At 45.6% G+C, this 24,960-nt stretch overlaps 1 protein-coding gene across 1 annotated transcript in view; it reads left to right on the plus strand.

The window, feature by feature from the left end:
• CALCR (calcitonin receptor) overlaps positions 1–24,960 on the plus strand; it is a 241,238-nt gene that overhangs the window by 210,099 nt on the left and 6,179 nt on the right. Inside the window, exon 12 of the mRNA XM_024212905.3 lies at positions 18,426–18,467. Coding sequence (XP_024068673.1) covers positions 18,426–18,467 — 42 coding nt within the window. The remainder of the gene's footprint in view (positions 1–18,425; positions 18,468–24,960) is intronic.

A 24,960-nucleotide genomic window follows, 5' to 3' on the forward strand; every position in this document is an offset into this window, starting at 1 on the left:
AAGACAGAAGTTTTGTCCTTCAATTGCCAGTGGAGACATAGCCTGAGTCCCTTCATGGATCCCACCCTATGTTCTCTAACCTTGTTCAGAGAAGTTCTACGTGACATGTCAGTCCATTATTCCGTATATCCCAGCATTCCTACCAACAGCCACTCCACTGACCGGAGCAACAGAAAACTTTATCTAGCATCTCCTAGTGTAAACAAATCCTGGGACGTTTGGCCAGAACTCTTAAAGTTGGTTGGTACAGAGCATTGGAAATATGAGTTACCTCGTAATTATCAGTGTTTCCAATAGCAGTGGTATATGGTCATAATGTATTACATAGCAACATGTAACAACATAAGTTATCTTATTATGTGATCCTTAGCTGGGTATCAAAATTCAGATTTTTTTTTTTGTAGTTTTATTATGAGTTAGAGTTTTGGATCATTTTCAGATCATTTCTTTTACAGGTATTTCTTATAACAATCACATATTCAGAATAGTCACATATGTGATCTCTGCGTGCTCATTTTCTTCTAGCACTGTTGATGTAATTAGCAGTTATTTCTTTGTATGGTTTGTAACTTTTATGTTCGGCTCTGAATTGTTTAAATACTTGTTTTCCCGGCATCTTCTCATAGATAGTATGACAGATTTGGGGTTTGTTTGTTTTTCAATAACCCAGTATGTGACAATTGTGATTTGACATACTGAACAAACCTTCCACTCGCAACAAGTACAAGTACAGACTGCAATGCTGCAGTCTATTGTCAGAATAGGATGACTGAAGATCATGAATGACAGAGTATTTGTTCCCAGAATAAACTGTACTTTTTTCACAGGGTATTATTCCCAGCTGGAAAACAATACAGTGAGATGTTCCCTGCTAGGTTTCCCACACTAAAGGTCAATTTGAATAATAGGAGACACTCTTGCTCTAAACTGTTCTTTCTTCTTTATGAAATTATCCTCCACACTCATCATTTTAAGCAGAAGAGGTCTATTTCCCCAAACATTCTACTTCACAGCAAACATATGCTATTCATTATCTGGGCTATGATAGGTTATTTGTTCATCTCTCAAATGCAGTGCCTCAGTATTCTCACATCATGTTTGTTACTATACATAGGCCAAAATCCTCCTAGCAGATCTGTGGAGTTGATCTAGAAGTTATAAAAAGGAAACCTTTTTTTTTCCCCCCTCCCAATTGTGGCACGGAAAAATGGTGTAGGCTGGTGGACTCAATCACCAGCCTGGGGAAAATAATCAGCACTGCCTAGTTCAGTTCATGGTCTTTACCTCAGGGACCTGTTTATTCTCCAATACAAAAAAAGGAAACCTGGAGCAACAAAATAATATAATAACCCTATTCTCAACTTTGATTGTGGGGCTCCCTGGGCTTAATGGACTAGACATCCACCCCAATAGGAAGTGGGCCACAGGGCTCCCACCCCCTCACGGTCCTCTGCTGCAGTCACAGAAGAGTTTATTCCTAGCCCTCCTGGTCACAGGCTCCCTTAGGGAGCTGGGGCCTTCATGTATATTCCCTAGCTGGTAATCAGACCCAATAACCTGATGCTACCAAGCTGTGTTAGATGATTCCTAGCACCTCCCTGCTGGTCTTGTCTCCAGAACAGGGCTGGCTGCTTCCCCAACCCCTCTGAACCTTAAATCCATGTTACAAATGGCTTCTTTGCTCCAGATATGAATATCTGCTGTTTCTGCACCACAGTGGTTTGAAGAGATCTCTCAAATGGAAATTTAGAGCCCGCCTCACCATCACCAATACAAGTTGTGCAGTTTCAAAATATGTGGAACTGAAGATTACATAAAACAGAAGAGGTACTTCCCCCTTAAGAGGAGTATTTAAAGCATAGCAGCTATCTCAGAAGCAGAGGCTCTAGCTAGAAGGATGGACACATCTATCCAACTAAACACAGACATCCACTAATGTACGTGTCACAAAGCAAAGATTTGAATTCCAGAACATCAAGTTAATTATGGATTTTCCTTAGAGGGCATGATTTTCAAAAGCCTGTAAAATCACACTGGCAGTTTAGGGAAGACATCCTGCTCCCATATATCTCATACAAAATGTTGTACACAGGTTCCTTTCACCAGCACTCAGCACTCAGAAGTCCCTTATGAGCATGAAGAAATTTCTCCACAGGACCGAAGAGATGGACTTATATGGAGAGCAAGCGGCATCCCATAAAGGAATGAAGTGGTGTTCACCAGGGAGTTCGGGTGTGAATTCTGCCCTCCCATTGTGCTTGCACTCATGCAATGCAAATCCACACTGCCCCTTACTGCAGTCTATGTGAGATCCAGCTACAGCCCCAAGGTACTTCAGCATGTGCCTAACTTTAAGCACCTGAATAATCCTGCTGCTGTCAATGGTGATATTCACAATGTCTAAAGCTACTCATGTGCTTAAATACCTTGCTGAATCAGAGCTCCTGAAACTTGGAGTTAGCCCTTCATAAGAAATAAGATTAATTCAACATTTTGTATCAGCTTCTGAGCAAATGCTCAGTATTCAAGCACTTGCCTTGTCAAAGGACACAGCTCACAGGAGGTCACAGGCCTCAATTACATGATGTTTGCTCTGTATTTTCTCAGAGCCTGTTTGATTTTTTTTCGAGAGAGAGATTGCCTGGAGCTTGTAAATTTAACTCCTGCTGACAAGTGGAGGAATTGCTTTGTGCAGAACAAAATTAACCATTTAAAAATACCATGCTTCTTTGCTCCATTTTACAATATATGCATTCATACACACCCAGGTTTAAAAGGACAGCACTACTGGTGTTTTGTGCCAAAGCAGACAAACTTTTCATCCTGCCATGGAAAGCTAGAGCTATGGGGCTACTCCCGATAGGATGAATGCTTCTTTCATTTCCTGTTCTCTTTTACTTGGGTTGCTGTTCATTTTAAACTCTCTCGGTGTATTTCAGCCACTAAAAATGGCAAAAATAGGTCTTCTGCAACTTGGCTATTTCTAGAGCACTATTTTTGTACGCCATATTCCTGCATAAAAGGGGCAGTCGCGGAGGCTCCAACTGTGAGAGAATGGGATAGTGAGCGCCCAAGCACTCAGGCCTGGTCTACACTAGGCTTTTATGTCGAATTTAGCGCCGTTATATCGAATTAACCCTGCACCCGTCCACACCACGAAGCCATTTAGTTCGACATAGAGCCCTCCTTAAATCGATTTCTGTAATCCTCCACAACGAGAGGAGTAGCGCTAAATTCGAAATGGCCATATCGAATTAGGCTAGGTGTGGATGGAAATCGACGGTAATAGCTCCGGGAGCTATCCCACAGTGCACCACTCTGTTGACGCTCTGGACAGCAGTCCGAGCTCGGATGCTCTGACCAGCCACACCCCGGGAAAATTTGAATTCCTTTTCCTGTCTGGGCAGTTTGAAGCGCAGTTTCTGTTTGGACACCGTGGCGAGCTCAGCAGCAGTGGCAGCAGTGGCAACGATGCAGAGCTCTCCAGCAGAGATGGCCGTGCAATCCAATAGAAAGAGGGCCCCAGCATGGACTGATCGGGAAGTCTTGGATCTCATCGCTGTGTGGGGAGATGAGTCCGTGCTTTCCGAGCTGCGCTCCAAAAGACGGAATGCAAAGATCTATGAGAAGATCTCTAAAGCCATGGCAGAGAGAGGCTACAGCCGGGATGCAACGCAGTGCCGCGTGAAAATCAAGGAGCTGAGACAAGGCTACCAGAAGACCAAAGAGGCAAACGGACGCTCCGGATCCCAGCCTCACACATCCCGTTTCTACGAGGCACTGCATTCCATCCTAGGTGCGGCCGCCACCACTACCCCACCCCTGACCGTGGACTCTGAGGATGGGATATTGTCCGCGGCCGGTTCCTCAGCGGACGGGGAAGAGGAGGAAGGAGATGAGGAGGACGAGGCAGTAGACAGCGCTTACAACGCTGATTTGCCCGACAGCCAGGAGCTCTTCATCACCCTGACAGAGATCCCCTACCAACCCTCCCCAGCCGTTACCCCAGACACAGATTCAGGGGAAGGATCAAGCAGTAAGTGTTTTAAATATCCAAACATTTATTTACAACATAACTGGCATATTTAAAATATTAACAGTAGCTAAAGTGCTTTAAAACATGTAAACATTTATTTGCAACAAAACAGGAAGATTGAAAATATTAACAGTGGGTAAAGTGCTTAAAAACATGTAAACAGGAAAGTCAAACAAAAGGGGAATCAGTGCAAAGTGTATCATGATTACTCCGTCTTTGGGCGCCTCAATATATAGTCCGAACCATTTTAAAAAAATCTCACAATGTCCGCTTCATGATTATAGTGCCCAAAACCCTGCAGTCATTTGTCCCTCCAAGGGCACCTAAGCCAAGAACTGGTCAATGTAACCGGGGATCGAGGCGACATCCTCCGGGGAGAACTCCTCATACACCTCCTGCAGGTGTTTTTCAAGCCTCATCAGCAGGTTCCTGGGCAGGGACAGCTTATTAGGCCCCCCGTGGTAGGACACGTTTCCCTGCCACAACGCCAGCAGGTACTCCGGGATCATGGCCTTGCACAGCAGTGCAGCAAATGGCCCCGGTTTCTGCAGGCTGTCCCGGAGCATCTTCTCCTTCTGGCTCTCGGAGACCTTCAGGAGGGTGATGTCAGGCATGACTCCCTGCTGTGAATTAGGTAGGGGAAAGTTAGTATTGGGACTGCTTGCCCGTCCCTTTACAGAACTGCAACCGCCGGTTTACAGCCACGCGGTTTACAGCCGCGAGGGGCTGGGACAGGGCCAGAGTTCATGCTTGCAGGATTGCTGCCAGCAGAGACTCGCATTGCTTTCTATGTGAAAGGAGGCCAGTGCCACTCTTAAAGTTTTAAGCGGCCACAAGTCTACGGCTTACCATGTTTGCCATCTAGACAAAGTCCGGTGTCCTGCCCTGCTCCTCAGCTCGCCACAGCAAGACCGCAGGCACTGTAGGCGAGGGCCGAAAATTCGACCTTGTCCTCAGTGCGCGTGTGATAGGTGCTCTGCATGGTCTTGTTCACAGAGAAAGACTATGTTCTCTGTTCACAGATACATTGCTCTGTCTCAGGAATTCACTCCCTTTTTCCAATTCCCACAGCCACATCTGCCCAGAGGCTAGCGCACATTAGGAGGAGGAAGAAGAGGACACGGGAAGACATGTTTGCTGAACTAATGGAATGCTCCCGAGCACAGGCAGCCCAGCAGACACAGTGGAGGGAGAACTTGTCCCAAATGCACCGGGCAAACATTGAACGGGAGGAGAGGTGGCGACAGGAGGACAGGCAGGCTACTCAAACGCTGCTTGGACTAATGAGGGAGCAAACGGACACGCTCCGCCGCCTTGTGGATGTTCTGCAGGACCGGAGGCAGGAGGAGAGAGCCCCGCTGCAGTCTCTCTGTAACTGCCCTGCCCCGCCACCAAGTCCCATACCCCCCTCACCCAAAGTCCAAACACGGAGGGGTGGAAGGGGCCGGGAAAAATTTCACTCCACCCCTGCGGACTGCTCTACCACTAGAAGGCTCTCATTCCCCAAAATTTGAAAAGTCCTTTCCTACCCGCCTCACACAAGACCCCGTCCAAGTTTCACCCCCCCGTTCCATGTGCGGTTGTTAATAAAGAATACGTTTCTGTTCATTTCTGTTTCCATCCTCTTCTTTTGGAGGGGAGTCTGTCTGGAGGGGGGGGAAGGGCCTTGGTCATTGGACAGGACAGTCACCTTTAGCAGGGGGCAGGTGCAGCAGCAGGGCACATATACAGTGCAGTGACTAGTTATCCTGGTCAGTCTGGGAGGTGGTTTTCATGTTCTGTGTGGTGGGGGCGGTGGTGTTGCTCTGTGACTTGGTGGCGGGGGAGGGCAGTTACAGATCTTATGCAGCGGTCCTTACCCTGGATCACAGAGCCGCGCAGCAGGGGATCTGTAACCCTCCTCCCCCTGCAAGACAGTCACATAGCCGACACATACACGCAGTCCCGGCCAGGAGGGCTGGCAGGCTCCGTTGAAACAACCAGTCCACCATCGCGGAGCCTGTCATTCCTGGAGTTTAGAAGCATCATTTGCATCACAACCCTAAACCCGCTCCCCGCCACAGTCTGCGTCCCAGGTTTAAAACATTCCCGTGAAAACAGTAATAAAGACAACGGTGTCCATGAACAAAACAGAACAGATTTTATTTTTTGGGAAGGGGGTGAAGGGGGTATGTAATTGGAGAGGATAGTCGACGGCAACTGGGTAAAGAAACGGGGGCAAGTTCAGCTTCTGTGTCCACAAACTTAAAAGTCAATGGGTACCCTGCTCAGCCTTGAAACTGGCTTTCAAAGCCTCCCGGATGCACAGCGCGTCCCGCTGGGCTCTTCTAATCGCCCGGCTGTCTGGCTGGGCGTAATCAGCAGCCAGGCTATTTGCCTCAACCTCCCACCCCGCCATAAAGGTCTCCCCCTTGCTCTCACACAGATTGTGGAGCACACAGCAAGCTGCAATAACGATGGGGATATTGGTTTCGCTGAGATCACAGCGAGTGAGTAAGCTTCTCCATCTCCCCTTGAGACGGCCAAAAGCACACTCCACTACCATTCTGCACTTGCTCAGCCGGTAGTTGAACAGTTCTTTTTCTGTGTCCAGGGCGCCAGTATAGGGCTTCATGAGCCAGGGCATTAGCGGGTAGGCTGGGTCCCCGAGGATCACTGTAGGCATCTCCACATCCCCAACAGTTATCTTGTGGTCCGGGAAGTAAATACCTTCCTGCAGCCGTCTAAACAGACCAGAGTTCCTGAACACGCGAGCGTCATGAACCTTGCCCGGCCATCCGACGTAGATGTTTGTAAACCGTCCCCGATGGTCCACCAGTGCTTGCAGCACCATTGAAAAGTACCCCTTTCTATTGATGTACTGGCTGGCCTGGTGGCCCGGTCCCAGGATAGGGATGTGAGTCCCATCTATAGCCCCACCGCAGTTTGGGAATCCCATCGCAGCGAAGCCATCTATGATGGCCTGCGCGTTTCCCAGGGTCACTACCTTTGACAGCAGTACCTTGACGATTGCCTTGGCTACTTGCATGACAACAACCCCCACGGTAGATTTGCCCACGCCAAAGTGGTTCGCGACTGACCGGTAGCTGTCCGGCGTTGCAAGCTTCCAGAGGGCTATGGCCACTCGCTTCTGGACAGTCAGGGCTGCTCGCATGCGGGTGTCCTTGCGCTTCAGGGCAGGGGACAGCAACTCACAAAGTTCCAGGAAAGTCCCCTTCCGCATGCGAAAGTTTCGCAGCCACTGGGATTCATCCCAGACCTGAAGCACTATGCGGTCCCACCAGTCCGTGCTTGTTTCCCGGGCCCAGAATCGCCGTTCAACAAAATCCACATGCCCCATTGCAAACGTGATGTCCTCGGCGCTGGGTGTCGTGGTTTCTGACAGCTCTGTGCTACTCTCCGACTTCAGGCCCTCACTCCGCTGCCGTAGCCTCCTCGCCTGATTTCTCTGCATCTGCCTCTGGGAAAGGTGTATGATAAGGTGCGAGGCGTTGAGAACGGCCACAACTGCAGCGATGGTCGCAGCGGGATCCATGATCGCAGTGCTGTGGCGTCCGCGCTGTCACTGATCAAAAAGTGCGCGAACTGATTTCCCGCCGGCGCTTTCAGGGAGGGAGGCAGGGCGGTAGTGACTGACGGATGACGACAGTTACCCAAAAGCACCCTCGCCACAATTTTTTACCCAGAAGCCATTGGGGGCTCGACCCAGAATTCCACTGGGCAGCGGGGACTGCGGGAACTGTGGGATAGCTGCCCACAGTGCACTGCTTCCAATGTCGACGCTTTCCCTGGTAGTGTGGACTGACAAAGTCGAATTACTGTCCTTAGTGTAGACACACACGTTCGACTTTCTAATATCGATTGCACATATTCGATTTAACTAAAATCGAACTACTCTCGTAGTGTAGACATACCCTCAGTGTCAGCCATTTCTGAGCAGGAGACCTACCATCTTCCCTCCTCACCCTGACCATCTCCCTCAACATGGCTGGTAGCAGAGACTTTACAGATGTTTTCTCTGCACCATGCCTCATATAAGTCTCTTATCTTTTTATGCCTCTCTATTCCATGCGAATCATAGGGCCTTCACCACTGCCCTCCATCTTTGCTGCTGCAGTCTTAAGCTATGTCTTCACTCATTGTCAGCTATCCCTCGATACAAAGATGTCTGCCAGGGAGAAAAAAGTCATTGATGAGACTTATGATGGCTGAGAAATCCAATCCATGCGCTGCAGGTTTTTCCACATAGATGACAGGTGGTTGCTTGGAGAGAGCACAACTGCTGGCCAGGATGCTGTACACTTTCCTTCCTCCTCTGCTGTTTCGCAGCCTCTTGAGCAAGGCGATTCTCTTCAAAACAGGCTGAGGCTCGATGTATGATGCAATGCCATTGCAGTCTATTGCCAGGCAGTTTTTCCCAATTCATGGGGTCAATGCCTCCCTTCTAAAGATATACTTTCAAGGTGTCCTTGTAGTGTTTTCTCTGTCCCCCGCAAGTCCTCTTACCATGACTAAGTTGAGAAGAGTAGTGCTGTCTAAACTGGGGGTTAAATCAGCTTAACTTCATGACTCAGGGGTGTGGATTACCCCTCAGCTATGTAGAGGGGTCGACTTAACTTTTTAGTATAGACCTGCCCAGGGGCGGTCCTAGACCAAATGGCGCCCAGGTGAGGAGCATTTTCAGTGCTCCCTTCTCCCCATTTGTATTCAAAAGTTTAACATTATTTTTATTACATTTGTAGCCCATTTTATTACTTTGATGCACAAATATGCATGCATGATTTATCCCTGTAATGAGACAATAAATTTGCATGCTAGGATCTGTAAATCTGTATTTTTTCATGCCATATATATATAAGCAAATAAAAAATTCATTTCCTCTATGTTATAGAACCTTTTTAATTTTAAGAATAACTGAAATGTACTAACATCAAGAAATTGAACTGTGCACCAACATTGGGCGGGCCAGTATTAAATAGTGTTACAGTAAGTGACTGCCTTAGAAAGTAAACACTAGTCCTTTAGTTCAAAAGGTCACTTTTCTTGCCTTTGCCCTTGCGAACTGAAGCACAGCGTCAGAGAAATCCAAACACTGGCTAATGGCATTTTCAAGTGATGTGAGTCTCTCAATGACCATCGTCAATCGAAGATATGTTTTAATGAGCCTGAGCTTCGAAAAGTTGCGCTCACCACTCACGACTGTGACCAGCAGTGTGAGCAGAATCCTCAAAGCTATCCACATGAGGAAAAGTATCCTTCAGCTCTGCATCATGGATGAATTGGAGAACTTGGAGTGGAGCGTGCTTCCTGTGGTGCAAAATGTGACGGGTTGTCCAATTCGATATAGAGGTCTTTATCATTGACATCCAAACATTCCCCATATGTCACCTCCAGTGAAGGTCCATACAATTTTTCAAAAGTGTTTTCCTGTCTGCCAGCAGCTTACTAAGGTCAGACAAAAAGAACCCAGGTCTTTTTGTGGTGCTTCATTTGTCCAAACCTTTCCTAGATGGATACTCGAACAGTGTCAATGAGTGAGCAAAAACACTCTTTTGAATTTTTCTTCTGAGCTTCCCATCACCTCATCTCTGCTCTTATAACCAAACTATCTCTTCTTCCAATGAATATGAGTTTTCTTGAAGACAGTCTCAACTCCTAAGTTATCCTCCATTTCTTTGGCAGCAGTGATGGCATCTGTCGGGAGTGCAGTCCATTATTAGGGCATAGTACTTCACTTTGCCGAGCCACATCAATATGTTTTTAGTTATTTTGCTGCAGTCATGGTCCATAGTTTCTTTACAAAGTACTCGATATAGGTGCTTATGCATGACATCATCGTATTTCCCAAGGAGCTCTACCAAACCAAGGAAATTACCGTTATGTTCAGTGAACAAATTATCCGACGAGCCCCAAAAAGTCAAATTATTCTTTGCAAGGAAGAGGATAATTGAGATCAGATGCTCAAGCACGTTCCTCCAATGCTGGGTTTCTACATTAATAGTGTGCAGGTTTTCTGTGTCTGTGCATTTAGTCAGCTTGATCCTGGACTTGAACTCCATTCATTTGGAATAGAGTTCCAAAATGGCCAGGTGACCTTCCATGTTGCTTCAGAGCATCAGCGAAGTTATGCCAGTAATTTTACCCGGAAAGCACAAGCAAAGATTTGGCATTCTTGTCAAATATTTTGCAACAAAAACAGAACACTTTGTCAGTAAACTAGCCAACACCAATTCAGTTTCTCACCATTCTCGAGCACACTTTCGCAGTGTGACCTTGAGAGGTGCCGCTTCTGCTCATTTTCTGGAAACATAATATCCTCAATTTTGCCTGACCAGTTCAAAATTGTACGATCAATATTGGCAGAGTGTAGGATGGCCAGCCATAAAGCAGGATCTGATATATCGATTTGTGGTATGCAATTTTTCTCATTGCTGTTTCTGTCATCATGTGAGGCTGATTCTTCTTTATCATTTCTCTCCTTCTCATGTAAAGGAGATTTTTATCTGTCATTAGTCTCCTTTTCATTTGAGCCACATACTTCTTTATCATCACTCTGCTTTATGCTGCCAGGAAAACTGGACTATTCTCCATCACTTTCCTCACATTTCCATCCTTATCTTCAGGTAAATCTGCTAATTCCTTAGTAATAGGACTTCCATCATCTACACTTCATTCCTCAATTTCTTCGGTACTGGGACAATCGCTACTACCTTAAGCAGGGATCGGCAACCTTTGGCATGCGGCACGCCAGGGTAAGCCCACTGGCAGGCCGGGCCAGTTTGCTTACCTGCCGCATCTGCAGGTTCGGACGATCGCGGCTCGCACTGGCCGCGGTTGCCGCTCCAGGCCAATGGGGGCTGCGGGAAGTGGCAGCCAGAACATCCCTCGGCCCGCGCCGCTTCCCATAGCCCCCATTGGCCTGGCCATGGTGAACCGCGGCCAGTGGGAGCTGTGATCATCCGAACCTGCGGACGTAGCAGGTAAACAAACCAGCCCGGCCTGCCAGGGGGCTTACCCTGGCGGGCCACGTGCCAAAGGTTGCCAGTCCCTGACTTAAAGCCTGGTCTCTGTTGTTCTATTTCAGATATTTGCCCATCAAATTTGCCCTTTGCTGCAAATTAGATTGCAATGGAGCTTTTCACTTCCTATGCTGAGCTCCTGAAGGCTTCTTCAGGGGCATCTTTTATTTTCTACAGGAGAAAACAGACAGTATTAGGGAGAGCAAAAGTCTATGTTCCACAGTCTTAGAGAGTCATTACGTGTTAAGCATGGCAAAAGAAGTAACAGTATTTCTTTTATATTGTTGTGTAGATATGGGTTCAATAGATATTGCTGGTGTCTCATTAAATATGTCCTTTGCTAGTCGCTACTTACATTCTTCAAGTCTTAAAACACAAGTGCACTTATGCAATTACACAATAAAACAAGATTCACAATATCGTAGCTTCACTTCACTCTTATATCTCACTGATTGACTGGCGATTCCTCACCCCTTAAATACTCACAAGGGCACAGCTGACAACATTCTAGGAGGTTCAAGAAAAATGTAGTTCTCAGAAAGTCTGGAAGGTTCCAGGAGATTCTACAAATGTCCAGAATATTCTAGAAGGTTAGTGAAAAATGAATCCACATACGGAATATCTGAAACATTTTACTTCAAATATTCTATTTTCTCTTTTGTTGCTAACAACATAAACAGCACCCCAAGCCTGGCACCCCTCAAGCCCAGCGCCCCAGGCAGTTGCCTGGGTTGCCTGCCCCTAAATCTGGCCCTGAACCTGGCCTTAGCTTCTTCCTATGTCATTTTGATCTTTCATTTCTCCTTCTATTGTGTGTTTCCATGTTATCCTTGGTCTCTCTCATCTCCTCTTGCCCTGGATGTTCCAGTCTAATGTCTGTCTTGTTATGTTACTTGAGTCTGTCCTCTGTGTTGTCCTAGTAATCATTTTCATTCCATAATTTCCTGTCCTATTGGTTTCTGATTTGTCTTCCTTCAGAGTTCTTCATTTGTGATTTTTTTTTCTGGCCATCTGATCATGAGGATTTGTCTAAGGCAGCTGTTTATGAAAACGTCGAGTTCAGATAATAAGGTCTTAATAAGTCTCCAAGTTTCAGCACCATATAGTAAAATCAACTTTACAGTGATGTTAAATATTCAATGTTTAGTTTCGAGGGCAAGATTTCTGTTTCTCCAGAACTTTAGAGTTACACGGGCTTGAACAGTACTTGTGATTAATCGGGAAGGGTAATACAGAGACAACCCAGAGTAGGATACTTCACATCTCAGTTTCCATTTCCTTAAAGCGCAGTTCCATTCTGCATGCAGGCGCAAACTTGCTCAATTTGGTGACAAATAAATGTTTACCGCTCTTTTCTACTGTCTGCCGTGCAGGACCTCTGTGTGTGCGCACCAGATTCTGTTCTGGCTCATACCCACATCCTCACCCGAATGGTTCATTGAATTTCAGTTTCAAGACCAACTATCCAACCCCCACTGTCTTTGAATGATGCCATCTCTTAAACAATACAATCCCACTGAAGACAATAGGGTTACACAGGTGTAATTGAGGGTATGGAGGTGCACACAACACCGGACATATAATGGTGCCAATGGCGTCAAGGGGCCGGGCCCACACTCAGAAGGGGCTCCAGCACTGAGACTCTGGCCCCGCCCCTGCTCAGCCTCTTCCCCCCAAGGCTCCACCCACCACTCACGCCTCTCCACCCTCTCACCCCCTGCTCACTCCTCTCTGCCCCCTTACCCCATGCAAGCAGTGGGCAGGGCCTCAGTGGGAAGAGGTCGAGCCTTGGGTGAAGAGGAATAACTGAGGGCAGCATCAAACCTACAAAATCCTGCTGGTGATGAGACACAATCCAGAAGGCAGGCAGTTTGGTTGCCAAAACTCAGGCTGAGCTTGCAGGCCTAGCAGTTAGCAAGTATCTCTTTATTGGTAAAATGAGCAAATTTAATATGGAGTCATTGAGATACAATCCATGTGAAACCCCATTGTGCTATTTTTTACAAGTCACCTTTCAGAATGTAACTCCACTGTAAGACACTGTAGTGAAGTGAAAACCAAACCAAATAATTGTCAAGCAAAGAATGTGCTTAGACCAATACTGGCTTCCAAACATGGAAAAAAAAATCTAGCCATCAATTCAAGAAGACACACAAATGTCCCAAGGCTGGTAAATTTGAACATACACTAGGGCAAGGTTCAACAGAAGGCTGTGATTCAGGTGACCTTGGTAGAGTTTCAGTAGTTAAATAAAAAAATTCAGAAGCAGTAACTAAAGGTGTTAATCCTAAAATAACATCAGTCCTGACGTACGCTTTCCACTCCAAAATTAATGTTATCACATATCTCAGACAAAATATAGCAGGAGAGCTTAATTACTCCATACTGTGGGTAGAGGAGGCAAAGGGAGGGCTGTTTGATGGAGGATGAGTGACCTCAGCTTCAACAAAGATTGCAGCAGCTCAAGCAGAAACTAATGGTATCAGCAAGGAACACAGGAGATACAGAAAAGAGAAATTTAAGGAGTAATCTGCACATTGTGGTCCTCAAGGAAGGAATCAATGGCCGCCACCAATGACATTCTTGGAAATGCAGCTCCCTGCTGTTTAAAGCTAGAGTACAAACACAGCAATCTTAAAATCAATTGTACCCTAAATCCCCTGGCTTAGAAAACAAGGCTAATATCTAATAATACTGTGGCTCTGCAGTTTCACAGTTAAGGAGAAAGTACGTGCAGAGCTGTGAACGCTGATGGAGCAAAAATAAAAATGCAAAAGATTTCATATACTTTGCAGAATAAGTACAGAAGGAAGGCATGGCATCTCTTTAGGTAAAGATAAAGACATCCCAGAAAGTGAAAGTATGTCTACACAGCCCACAGGAGCAAGCCTCCCAGCCCAGGTCGGCAGACTTGGGCTAAGGGGCTCCCACTAGTGCTCTAAAAATAACTGTGTAGACAGTGCTTCAAAGTTGCCGCTTAGGCTCTGAAGCCCACCCCCATCCTCAGACTTGCTTCCACGGGCCATGTACACATCCCCTAACAGTCTTGCAGTATCAGGCAGAGCTAGTGGTATATATAGGAGCTGTGATGCTCATATTTCACAACCCTAGTGAAGAAGCAACTTTTATCCAAACGAAAGTATCAGAGGCCCTAATGTTGAAGAACAAGCAAGTCACTCTCTAGTATTTACTGTCACTAAAAGCAACTAGCAGTGTCATCTATTCTTTTCAGCTTAATGTTAGGAACCTATGCTGTGCGAGTATTCTTGATCTAATCCTAGCAGTGTGCAATAGTCTAAATCTCATTAATTCACGGATTTCCTCCTATTCCGGAAAAGGAAGCTGGAAATATGTCATCTGCAGTGCCACCTCACTCCTTGTAAAACTCTCCTGTGCCATGATGCCTCTGAAAAACACAAAAATGGTTAGGCTGCTGGTGTGATGTGACCACTGCTGGCCATGCCAACCAGGGGTGTGTCACTGCTCCTTGTGTTGCCCCCATCGGCTTATTGTATCCACTTGTTGTCTCTTGTCATATTTACATTGTAAGCTCTTTGGGGCAGGCACTATCTTTTGTTTCTGTGTTTGTGCAGAATCTATCACAATAGGGCCCTGATCCCTGCCCTGTGTTTGTGCAGAATCTATCACAATAGGGCCCTGATCTCTGCCCTGATTAGGTGCTGCAATACATATCAATAAATAGCCATGCTTTCAAAGAAGGTTGGCAACTGGCCCAAATTGATGCAGATAAGGCTGACCACAATTTCCATAAGGGGCAGAACAAATATTACTCTGGCCACTTCTCCCTTAAACTCAGCTCCTAGAATTGTTTTAATAGGGGAAGGAGCAACAAGTGCTTCAATGACGATTAAAAAGAATGTGGAAAGTGAGTAAACTTCGATACTTGCAAACTAGGGGGCTCAGGCTAGGATCTTGAGAGGATTTTGGATGGGTTTGTGCAGGGTTGCTGGAACAATTTCTATAGTGGGTGTGCTGAGAGCCATTGAACCTAACTGCAAACCCTGTATATAATGGAATCCACTTCAAGCCAGGGGCTGCAGAAGCACCCCTAATTCTGGGTTTGTGAAATGTATCTTTTGGCATACATCCCAATCATAAACAGTCCTGCACACCTCTTCCCCGCTCTGTTTAGCTGCTCTTGTATCTTATTCTACTCTCACCTGGAGCCAAGAGCAGAGGAAGAGGGTGGGGATATAATAAGGGATTTGTCCACTAGATTACAGTGCCTGTCATGATATTAGGCTGTTCTTCCTTGCAAGCACAGATCACACTGGGTATGTACACACAGCACTGGGGAGTGAGTGGGTGTGAGCCTCCCAGCCCAGGTTGACAGACTTGGACTAGCGGGGCTCACACTAGTCTCTGAAAATAGTTGTATAGACAGCACTTTAAACTAGTGGGTCATGCCCACCTTCCCCACCCCCCAGGCTTCAGAGCCTGCGCTCCAGCCCAAGTCACAATTTCAAAGCACTGTCTATACTGCAGTTTTTAAGAGCACTAGCATGAGCCCCATTAACCCATTTGTCGATCTGGCCCAGGAGGCTCTCTCCCAAATGCTGTGTAAACATACCCATGGCTTTTCAGCAGAAGTACTGGCTCAGTCTGCAGCCAGCCAGCTGGCAGTGAGCTTGTAGCACCTTTACTGCCCTTATCAGTAGCCCAAGTGGCCCTCTCCTGACAGCAGTGAACTGACCTGGTCTTTCCAGAAATCAAGTTACATTTTTTCCAGATGGTGAATATCAGCCCTTATTGGCGGTGAGGGGACTGTGAATAACCTGTGATCTTTTTGTTTTTGTTATGGCCACAAGGATGGTATGTCCAAACTGTAATGCTTCATACTATGAATTCTGTTACTGTAGCTTTCACTCTGGGATCAGTCATCTCACAGTCTCCATTTCCACATTCTACATGTTTTCCATATAATATAGAGAAAACAACTTCCAAGTTGAGAACAGAGATGCTTTTTTTGAAGTGTTTTCTTTATTCCAAAACCATAGATTAACAACTTCCTGGACATTCTTTATCCCTTCAAAGAAATTGCCCTCAAAGTTGCGTCTGATTTCGGCAAAGCTTGTTTCTGATTTCACTGTTGGAAGATTTGAAGTAAAAAAACAATACACAGAATAGATACCACATATATGTTCAATATCTTACTATAAGGGTGCCATGAGAATTAATCCTTAACACAGCCTTATTACAGTATTAGCATAGTTTATCTATTGTTACACCATGCATATTGTGCTACTCAGATAATGAATGTTACCAGTTCATGCTAACACAAGAGCAGAGGAATTTAAAAAAGCACTTTGGCAAAGTATCTTAAAGCTAATGGAGAGAGATTCTGATGCTCTCTTCTGAAACATCTTGGGGGAGGGAAAAAATTGATAGTGCTGAAAACAGGAACGTGAAGCCAATGTAGAAATCGTTTTTTTCCCCCGGTAGGCTAAGAAATGCATCTTTGAAAAATGCTTGGTTGTATAAATGGAAAGCTATCTAAACTTTAAAGCAGGATTAAGCTTCCACTCAAAATAATGCACAGTCAGCTACAGTTAGCTACAACCGAGTTTTTCAAAATCATGGGAAACTTTTGTTTCTTTAAATTACAGTAACTGAGCATTCATTTTTATTCGTATGGATTGTATTTTCTTAAGTAGTATCCATTGTGTTTATGCCATAGAGGGGAACACATAATAAAGTGTTTTACTGATGTTGCTGTATCTCACCTAAGGGCCAAATCCAGCAGCACAAAAGGAGCTTTAAAGCTGGCTTTACTGTCCTGTTGAGGTTGGCTGGAGAAAAGGGGATGAGGCAAAGCATAGAAGTAACTCACCAGTTCCCAGCTGCTGGGCCATAGGCAGTTGGGCAAAAATGGCCACAATTTAGAGCAACCCTGGAAGGCAGATCAACTCCCAGTCTGCTCCAGGATCAAGGCGCAGCAAAGGGGGGGAGGGAGGGGAAGAATGCTAGCCACTACGTTGCAATTTCCCCCTAAAATTCTTTGCTACCTTTATTTTATTACTGTTTAAGGAATATTTTAAGTGATCTAAAATGAATGCACTTGACATTAAATGTGGCTGTGTAATGCTATTAATAAGATCTAATATACCTTTTAGTACACAGTACAGAAATCTTTTAAGAAAAATTCTTTTCTACTTAAGTGGCTCTGCATTGCAGAACCCAAGTGTGAGAAATTGCTCTTCTTTATTTTATGCATCCTCATCACATGTTCCTGACCTGACACTGTTTCATTTTGCTGCAGCACTAATGAAATATCCCTCTTGACTCCTAGTGTGTTACTTAGATTAATTTTAAACAGCGAGGGTCAAGTTAGGACCAGTGTTCTCCCTTTTTTTATTTGTTCTCTATCCTCTTGCTCACCCCATTCTCTCTCCTCCTTCTTTCCCATCCACTGATGCTTCCATGTAGGCATATGCAGCCTCCCATTCCCAGGCTCACTTCTCCAAACACACATTCTAGTTAAGAGCTCCTGGGCATAGACGCCGACTTCATGGGTGCTCCAGGGCTGGAGCACTGATGGAAAAAAATTAGCAGGAGCTTAGCACCCACCAGCAGCCAGCTTCCTCCCTCCCCCTCAGCACCTCCCGGCCACCGGCAGCCCCGCTGATCAACTCCTCCCCTTCCCTCCCAGCGCCTCCCGCCCACCACGATCAGCTGTTCCATGGCACGCAGGAGACATCTCGGGGGAGGGGGCAGGAAGAGGCAAAGTGGGGTCAGGAAGAGGTGGGGTGGGAGTAGGGTCTTGGGAGAAGGGGTGGAGTGGGTGGGGCCTGGAGTGGAGCAGCAGTTGAGCACCTCGGGGGAAGGAGGAAGCCGACACCTGTGCTCCTGGGGCACTCCATATTCCTGCTGAAAAAAGAACATGTGACACCTGGCCTGTACTGCTCCCCTCGCATCCCTCTTCCAAAAGAAGAGCAGTAGCATCTAGGTCACTCAACTTCCCCCCATCTGTCTCAAGATTCCATACCAATGAGCTGCTCTGCTCCTAAGCGTGCCCCCTTACCTTGGACTAGGATCTGCCCATTTAATGTCCCTTTTCTAGCACTCCCTGACAGGAAGCAACTGTAATGCTTAAAGGCAAAAATATGTGAACTGGAATGGCTGGTAATGACAGCAGACCATGACAACATAGGCACGAGTAAAACATGGTGGAAAGGCAAAAATCAATGGGATACTGTAATACCTGACTATAAACTATACAGAACAGTCATTTGAGGTTGTGGAGGTAGGAGTGTAGCATAATCCCTTCATCTCATGACTCTGAGCCTTAAATTAGCAATAATGGACAAACATGGAAATATTCTAACCTATTTTCTTTTTGTCCTTCTTAGGGCTTACTTGTCGCAACTATATTTTGCTTCTTCAATGGAGAGGTAAGCATGTGAAGTTCATCAACTGTATTGGATCAAATTCAGCCTCTTAAAGTAGTTGAACTGTTGTTCACAATTAACATAACTGGAGCACCATAAATCTGTATTTTAAATGCACATATGATGCAGTGCTTTATATTTTCACCGCACTGTAGAAATACTAAGTTTTCCTTGCAACATCACTGGAAGGTGCTTGAGTTAGGACTATGATTTTTACAGAGCAGATGGTGGAAAATAAGGTCCAGAGGATGAGGTTCTCATTCTTTACCCTCTCAATTTAATCTAAGTCAGAGGAAAGAAAAAAAAACAGGTTGCATTCTATATCAGCCTCCTTCACTTACCCGAATTCTGCCTCCAATCCAGAATAGCTGGATGATTGGCTAAAATAATCAGCAGTGAAATAGTCAATGGTGCTAATATGTGAATTATGCACCATTATCGACACCCTGTTGAGATGAATGGAAGTCATGCAAACCTCCCAGAGCTTTTTTCTCTCTCTATATCCATAAACCTAGAAACTATTTTTAATCATAGCTTTTATCCTGCAAAAAGTAATTGAGTTCCCAGAGAAATGCTGTCACGAAGGACCACGGTATACTGTCTCAGTCCAACCCCTGACCTTAAAAGTTAACTTGCTTGTCTAATTAAACTGAGCGATACAAACTCTTTGCATCGTATATTCAGAGAAGCAGTTCTGTGTCATTACGAAGTGCCATTTCATTCACTCATTTGAGGATCAGCATTGGCCTCTGTTAAGGTTTATGATTTGTAAGTAGTAATTGATAAATAAAAACCCTGGAGTGAAAGTTCTCTCCCACTCTCTTACAGCTGGATCAATATGTTATGTGCCTACTACTGCTTTTAGGTCTACTCCACTATAATAATGGTATTATAAATAAAAATAGCTTGGTAAGACACATCAAGAGCTGCTTTAATATCTACAACAAGCCACTTTCTGAAAGGCAGTTTAGCAGAAAAATACTTTTGAAACCTATTGGGAGCATTACCATGGAACTCTGCTGACATTAAAACAAGGTATCTCTTGTAAAAATTGGATGCACTTGAAAGGTCAGTTTTCAGCATTGTATGCAACTTCCTTCAACAAAAATCAAGACTCAGTATCTTACCCCATAAAGCTACACACCTCTGTACATACATTAATGACTAATATGCCAGGTGTAATAACATGGATCATAATTAACTGGATAATCAATGGGAATAATTACACAATATTGGCCTTGGTTTTAACCAGGCCTCCAACTGCAGGTGCAAATAACTGTGGGAATAACTTTGTGTTTGAATTTAGGGCTATCTGAACCATAGAAATGTAGGGCTCAACGGGACCTCAAGAGGTCAGTTAGTCCAGATCATTTAGAGACTGAGGCAGGATTAAGTATACTAGATTATCCCTAATATAAATCCTGGATAGAGTCCCAAAATCAAAGACATAGAATCTAAACGGATTAAGGGCTAGATCCACCAAAGGACTTTGGTGCCTAACTCCAACATTTAGGCACCACTGAGATCCTCAAACTCCCTGCTGAGCCACTGCCTAAACTAGCAGGCACCCAAAGTCACTAGGAATGCAATCCACAAAGGTACTTTGGTGCCTAAGCCCTGTTTTTAGGTACCACTGTGATCCACAAAACTCCCGCTTGCCTGCTGCCTAACCCTGCGGGCATCTAAATTCACTTGGTGCATAAGATTTGCAGTAAAGATTCCCTAAGCACCTATGTTTCTGAGCATGCACACTGCTCCCTCACTCGAGTGATTCACAAACCAGGGAAGATAGGCATTCGTCCAACTAACTCACATGTGGAAACCCAATCCAGTAGGCATGCTCAGAGCCTGCCTACCTGATCGGGTCCCTTAGGCAAGTTCACACAAAACAGCTGGGAGTGGGGCAAGCAGGAGGACTTCTCTTATAATCTGTAGGCTAGCAGCTAGGACAGTAACCCACAATATGGGAGTCCCCCTTCCTCCTGCAGGGGAGAAGGGATTTGATCAGGGATTGGCTATATATCAAGTAAGTGCCCTAATCACTGGGCTATATAGTCATTCTACCTCTTCACTGGCCCAATTAACATTTAATTATACAATTATTTAAATAAAGTGAAACAACTTCAATAGGAGAGATGGACGGAGACCCACACCAGAACATTGCATAGACCTGTGGTTAGGGTACTCAATTCAAATCCTTTCTCCCGCTCAGGTGGAGCGGGGAGTCCCTCTTCCTAGGGAGTACCCTATCTGCTGGGTTAACGATTACAAAGGAGGTCCTACACACACACACACACACACACACGCAGCTGTTTTGTTTTGGGCTTCGCATGCAACATAGGCACCTAACACCATGAAAGGGGTCGGGCTTAGCCCACACCCCTCAGGTCAGCATCTCCAAAGGCTAGCTTAGGTGGCTCCCCACCACGCGTGCTGGCTTTGTAGACCGCAATCTAAGTTGGCTGTCTCTCCCCATTGACTGTAGAGGGAGCCCAGACACCTAACTGAGACTTTGTGGATCACATCATTGGTGATTTTCTAGGTGCTTAAAAGTTAGGTGCTGCAATGTACTGCAACACCTAAATCCCTTTGTGGCGCTCACCCAAGGTGCCTAAATTTCTGCCAGGGAGCATGTAGGCAGCTGCCTCAGGCGAGGTGCAGGGGTGCCTATCTCACACCGAAGACCCAGCAGGCTGCTGAAAGTAGGTGTTCCCCTGCCTATATAGCTTGCTAGGCAGGTCCAGTAGGTGTACTCAGCGCACACCAAACACCCTCAAACAAACAAAGGTGGTGGTGCCCAACCCCACCCTTGCCTTTTAACCCACTGATTAGAGCTGGGCTGGATGTGGAAGACCCAGGTTCAATTTCCCCCTCGGCCTAATGTGAAGAAGGAATTTGAACTAGGTTTCCCCTTCCCCCCTCCCCCAGGAAAATGCCCTTACCCCCGGACTATGGGGGTACTCTGGAGCAGAGTTCTCTCAGTCTCTCCTGTTGAAGCTGTTCCATTGTGTATGAATAATTAGTCACTGGAGCAGGGTGACTAATCTGGGTCTGCTCCCTCCCAGGTGAATGCCCTGACCAGTGGGCTATTCTCTCTCTGGGCCAATGCATATGTAATGATTTATACGCAGTGGAACACTGGTAATCAGCTTATTCCTGGTTTCCAAGTATAACAATGAAGTTGTGTCCTGTGTGTCCTTGTAAAAAAATTACAACATGGTCATAGATAATACATTGCAAAGTGTCACTCGTAAATTAGATAAAACATTAGCTGACAGTATGAATTATTATATGGTTTACTAATTTACGCATAATGTGGTGTTAAGTAGAAAATCAAAGGCCAGGTTTCAGGAACGTTACTAAGTATGAAAAATACATCACAATTTTCTTATTTTCATACAATATGTACATAAAATTAGGAATTAGAATTAATACATTCATATTAAGGAATTATACCATATTCATTTCACTACTCAAAATTCTTAATACTTACTCAGGTCACTCAGTTTCTCCTGCCCATTTATAATTTAGTGTTTGCAATAGGTGGTTAGTAATGTAGACTCTGTTACCTTCTACAAGAGTTCCATTGCAATTCAGGTCCAGTAAAATTATCTATTATTTAAAATAAAGTGTCGTGAAAAAAGCCAAACATCCATAATTCTTACATTCTTTGGAAATGTTAAAGTTTCCCATTGGCTTCCCTGTTGCTAATTTAAGGCAAGTCAATTACTGCACCAATATTTTCATCAGATCCAGATTCTGGACACCACAAAGTTCAGTGGGTGTTTGGATCTGGCATTCTGTGTTGGTCCATTCAGCCCAGTATTTTGATAGTGGCTATTTGTAAAATGTGGATCCCCCTCTGGGTTCAGGTTTCAATCACTGGAGAAGAGTGATGCTTCATGCATTCTTCCAGCACACAGCTAAACTGCCAGTGGTAGGAGACATCCATAACTGTTAGTGAGTTCCCCAAAGGACGGAGATCTCTGTCCTTTTTGATGACTCCACACCTGACATCTCCAGGACCAGCTTCATAATACAGCTGTTAGTTGAGAGTTGCTTCCTCAGTGTTCAGCCACTCTAAGAATCTTCATCATCTGACTGATTGTCACTCAGCCAGAAGATCCAAATGACTGCGAGGATATCAGGGACACAGTGAACAGTCAGAACACACACTCACTGGATCCCTAGTCACTATACTCTTATTGACGTATATGGGGGTCAGCGGAGGAGTAGTCACATACTGTCTCCTAGTGACTGAGTATCCTCTTCTGAACTGCCAACTTGGAATGAAATAGGAGGCAGCTCCATGGCTCTAGCACATCTAGCAAACCTGGACATCACAGAGGCATGTTTGGACTAAATAAAGCCTAAAATTAGATAAGAAATAGGGCCTGAGGTTGAAAAGTGGCTTCCAATTTTGCATCTACAGTGTTGCTCCCCTAAATAATTGCATGTGCATTCTATCACTCTGGTGTCTAACTACATGATTGCATCTGTAGATATGACGATGGTCTAATGCAGGGGTGGCCAACCTGTGGCTCCGGAGCCACATGCAGCTCTTCAGAGGTTAATACGCAGCTCCTTGCATAGGCGCTGACTCCAAGGCTGGAGCTACAGATGCTAACTTTCCAATGTGCTGTGGGGTGCTCACTGCTCAACCTCCTGCTCTGCCCCAGGTCCTGCCACCACTCCACCCCTTCCCCGAAGGCCCCTACCCCTTCCCCCGAGCCTGCCATGCCCTCACTCCTCCCCACCAGAGCTTCCTGTGCACTGCAAAACAGCTGATTGCGGTGGGCAGGTGGCATGGGGAGAGAGGGGGAGGTGCTGATTGGTGGGGATGCTGGTGGGTAGGAGGCACTGGGGGCTGGAGCGGGGTAGCGGATGGGGGGCTGCTGACATATTACTGTGGCTCTTCGGCAATGTTCATTGGTAAATTCTGGCTCCTTCTCAGGCTCAGGTTGGCCACCCCTGGTCTAATGAATCCATGATGAAATGGGTCGTATATATCAACAATGAGAGATGTGCTTAGAAATCTTCTCATTTGCACTTACCTTTGCAAACAGCCAATCAGTGAAACTTAAAAAAGTTACAGGTTAATATTTAGCAATGTCACACAATGTGTGACAACAGCAGTTGTAAAATTCATGAACCCATTTATAGATCAAGTCGTCAGTAATTTGAAAATAATTATGGGCATATGTTATAGCACATATACCCAAGGCTTTCTGCTAGCACATGCAAATCAGGAAGTTGTTGGTAGATATCCAAGTAGCATAAAATGTGCTCACCGTTGTCTAGTCCAAGTAACTGGGCTAACATGTGGGTGGAGTGTAGCAGAAAAGAGGAGGCTGGAAAGGTGAAATCCATCCTCAGGGGGTCAAGGCTCCAATGCCGCCCGCATAGAGCGCCTTTCTCCCCGACGTGGATTTCACCCATAATTGGTAGTTTGAGTTATAAAAATAACCACCACCCATAAAAGAATGTCAGAATAGGGGCACCTATATTAAGAAAGGGATGATTTTACACTCATCCAGTCTAACTTCACAACCATTAGGACCAGCCTTCAGTGATCTAATAGACTGAGCTCAAGGCTAGGAGCCAGGAACTACAGAGCTCTCAGCCCAGCTCTGCTAAGAAATCCCTGTGCAGCATTTGGCAAGTCACCTAATTTCTCTACTTCAGTTTCCATCTGTGAAATCGGGATAATAGCAATTAGTTCCCTGCCTCACACTGAGGATTCGTTAGCTCTGTACATGGCTGTCGAAGCACTAAGTAAACTTATTATAGCAGCAGTGGATGAAGATGATTTTCTACAAACTAGACAAAAGACAAACTCAGTGGGTAGGGTGACAGGTTTAACACCGGGAAGTGAGAGGCTGTCTCCATAGAGGCCAGTGCTGCATCCTTCCTCTGCCAAAACTCTAGTTGTTTTCAATGGGAGTTTTGCCTGAGAACGGACAGCAGCACTCAGGGCCGCTCCAGGCACCAGCGGAGGAAGCACGTGCCTGGGGTGACAAATGCTAAGAGGAGGCATTCCATCCATTCTTGGGGCAGCACAGTCTGGGCGTCTTTCTTTTTTTGCTTCAGCAGTTCAGGCGGCAATCCAAGCGGCTTTTTTTCTTTTCTTTTTTTCCTTGAGGCGGCAAAAATGGTAGAGCCGGCCCTGGCAGCAGTGGGCCCACAGTGTTCTATAGAGATTCAGTTAAGCGACCTTATTAATCTTCAGACATTTTCTCTTTCTAGAAAGGTGGTGTCTACACCTTACCTCCTTTTTGTCCTCGATCACTTTCTTCCAAATTCCAGTTATTCTTTCAGGTGCAAAAGGGAAGAGAGAGAGGTTGAATGCCATAATCTTGGTAAAGAGCAGAGATACTGCCCCTGGTTAGCATCAGTGGCAGCATTAGGCACTTCAAAAAAGGGGTTTGAAAGGGACAGCCTGAGATCTCCCCACACTGGTCCTTGGAGTTGGCCTGGCATTGAAAGGACCATCTGC

Source organism: Terrapene carolina, unplaced genomic scaffold (assembly GCF_002925995.2).
Source record: "Terrapene carolina triunguis isolate 2854851 unplaced genomic scaffold, T_m_triunguis-2.0 Scaffold84, whole genome shotgun sequence".
Lineage (NCBI taxonomy): Eukaryota > Metazoa > Chordata > Testudines > Emydidae > Terrapene > Terrapene triunguis.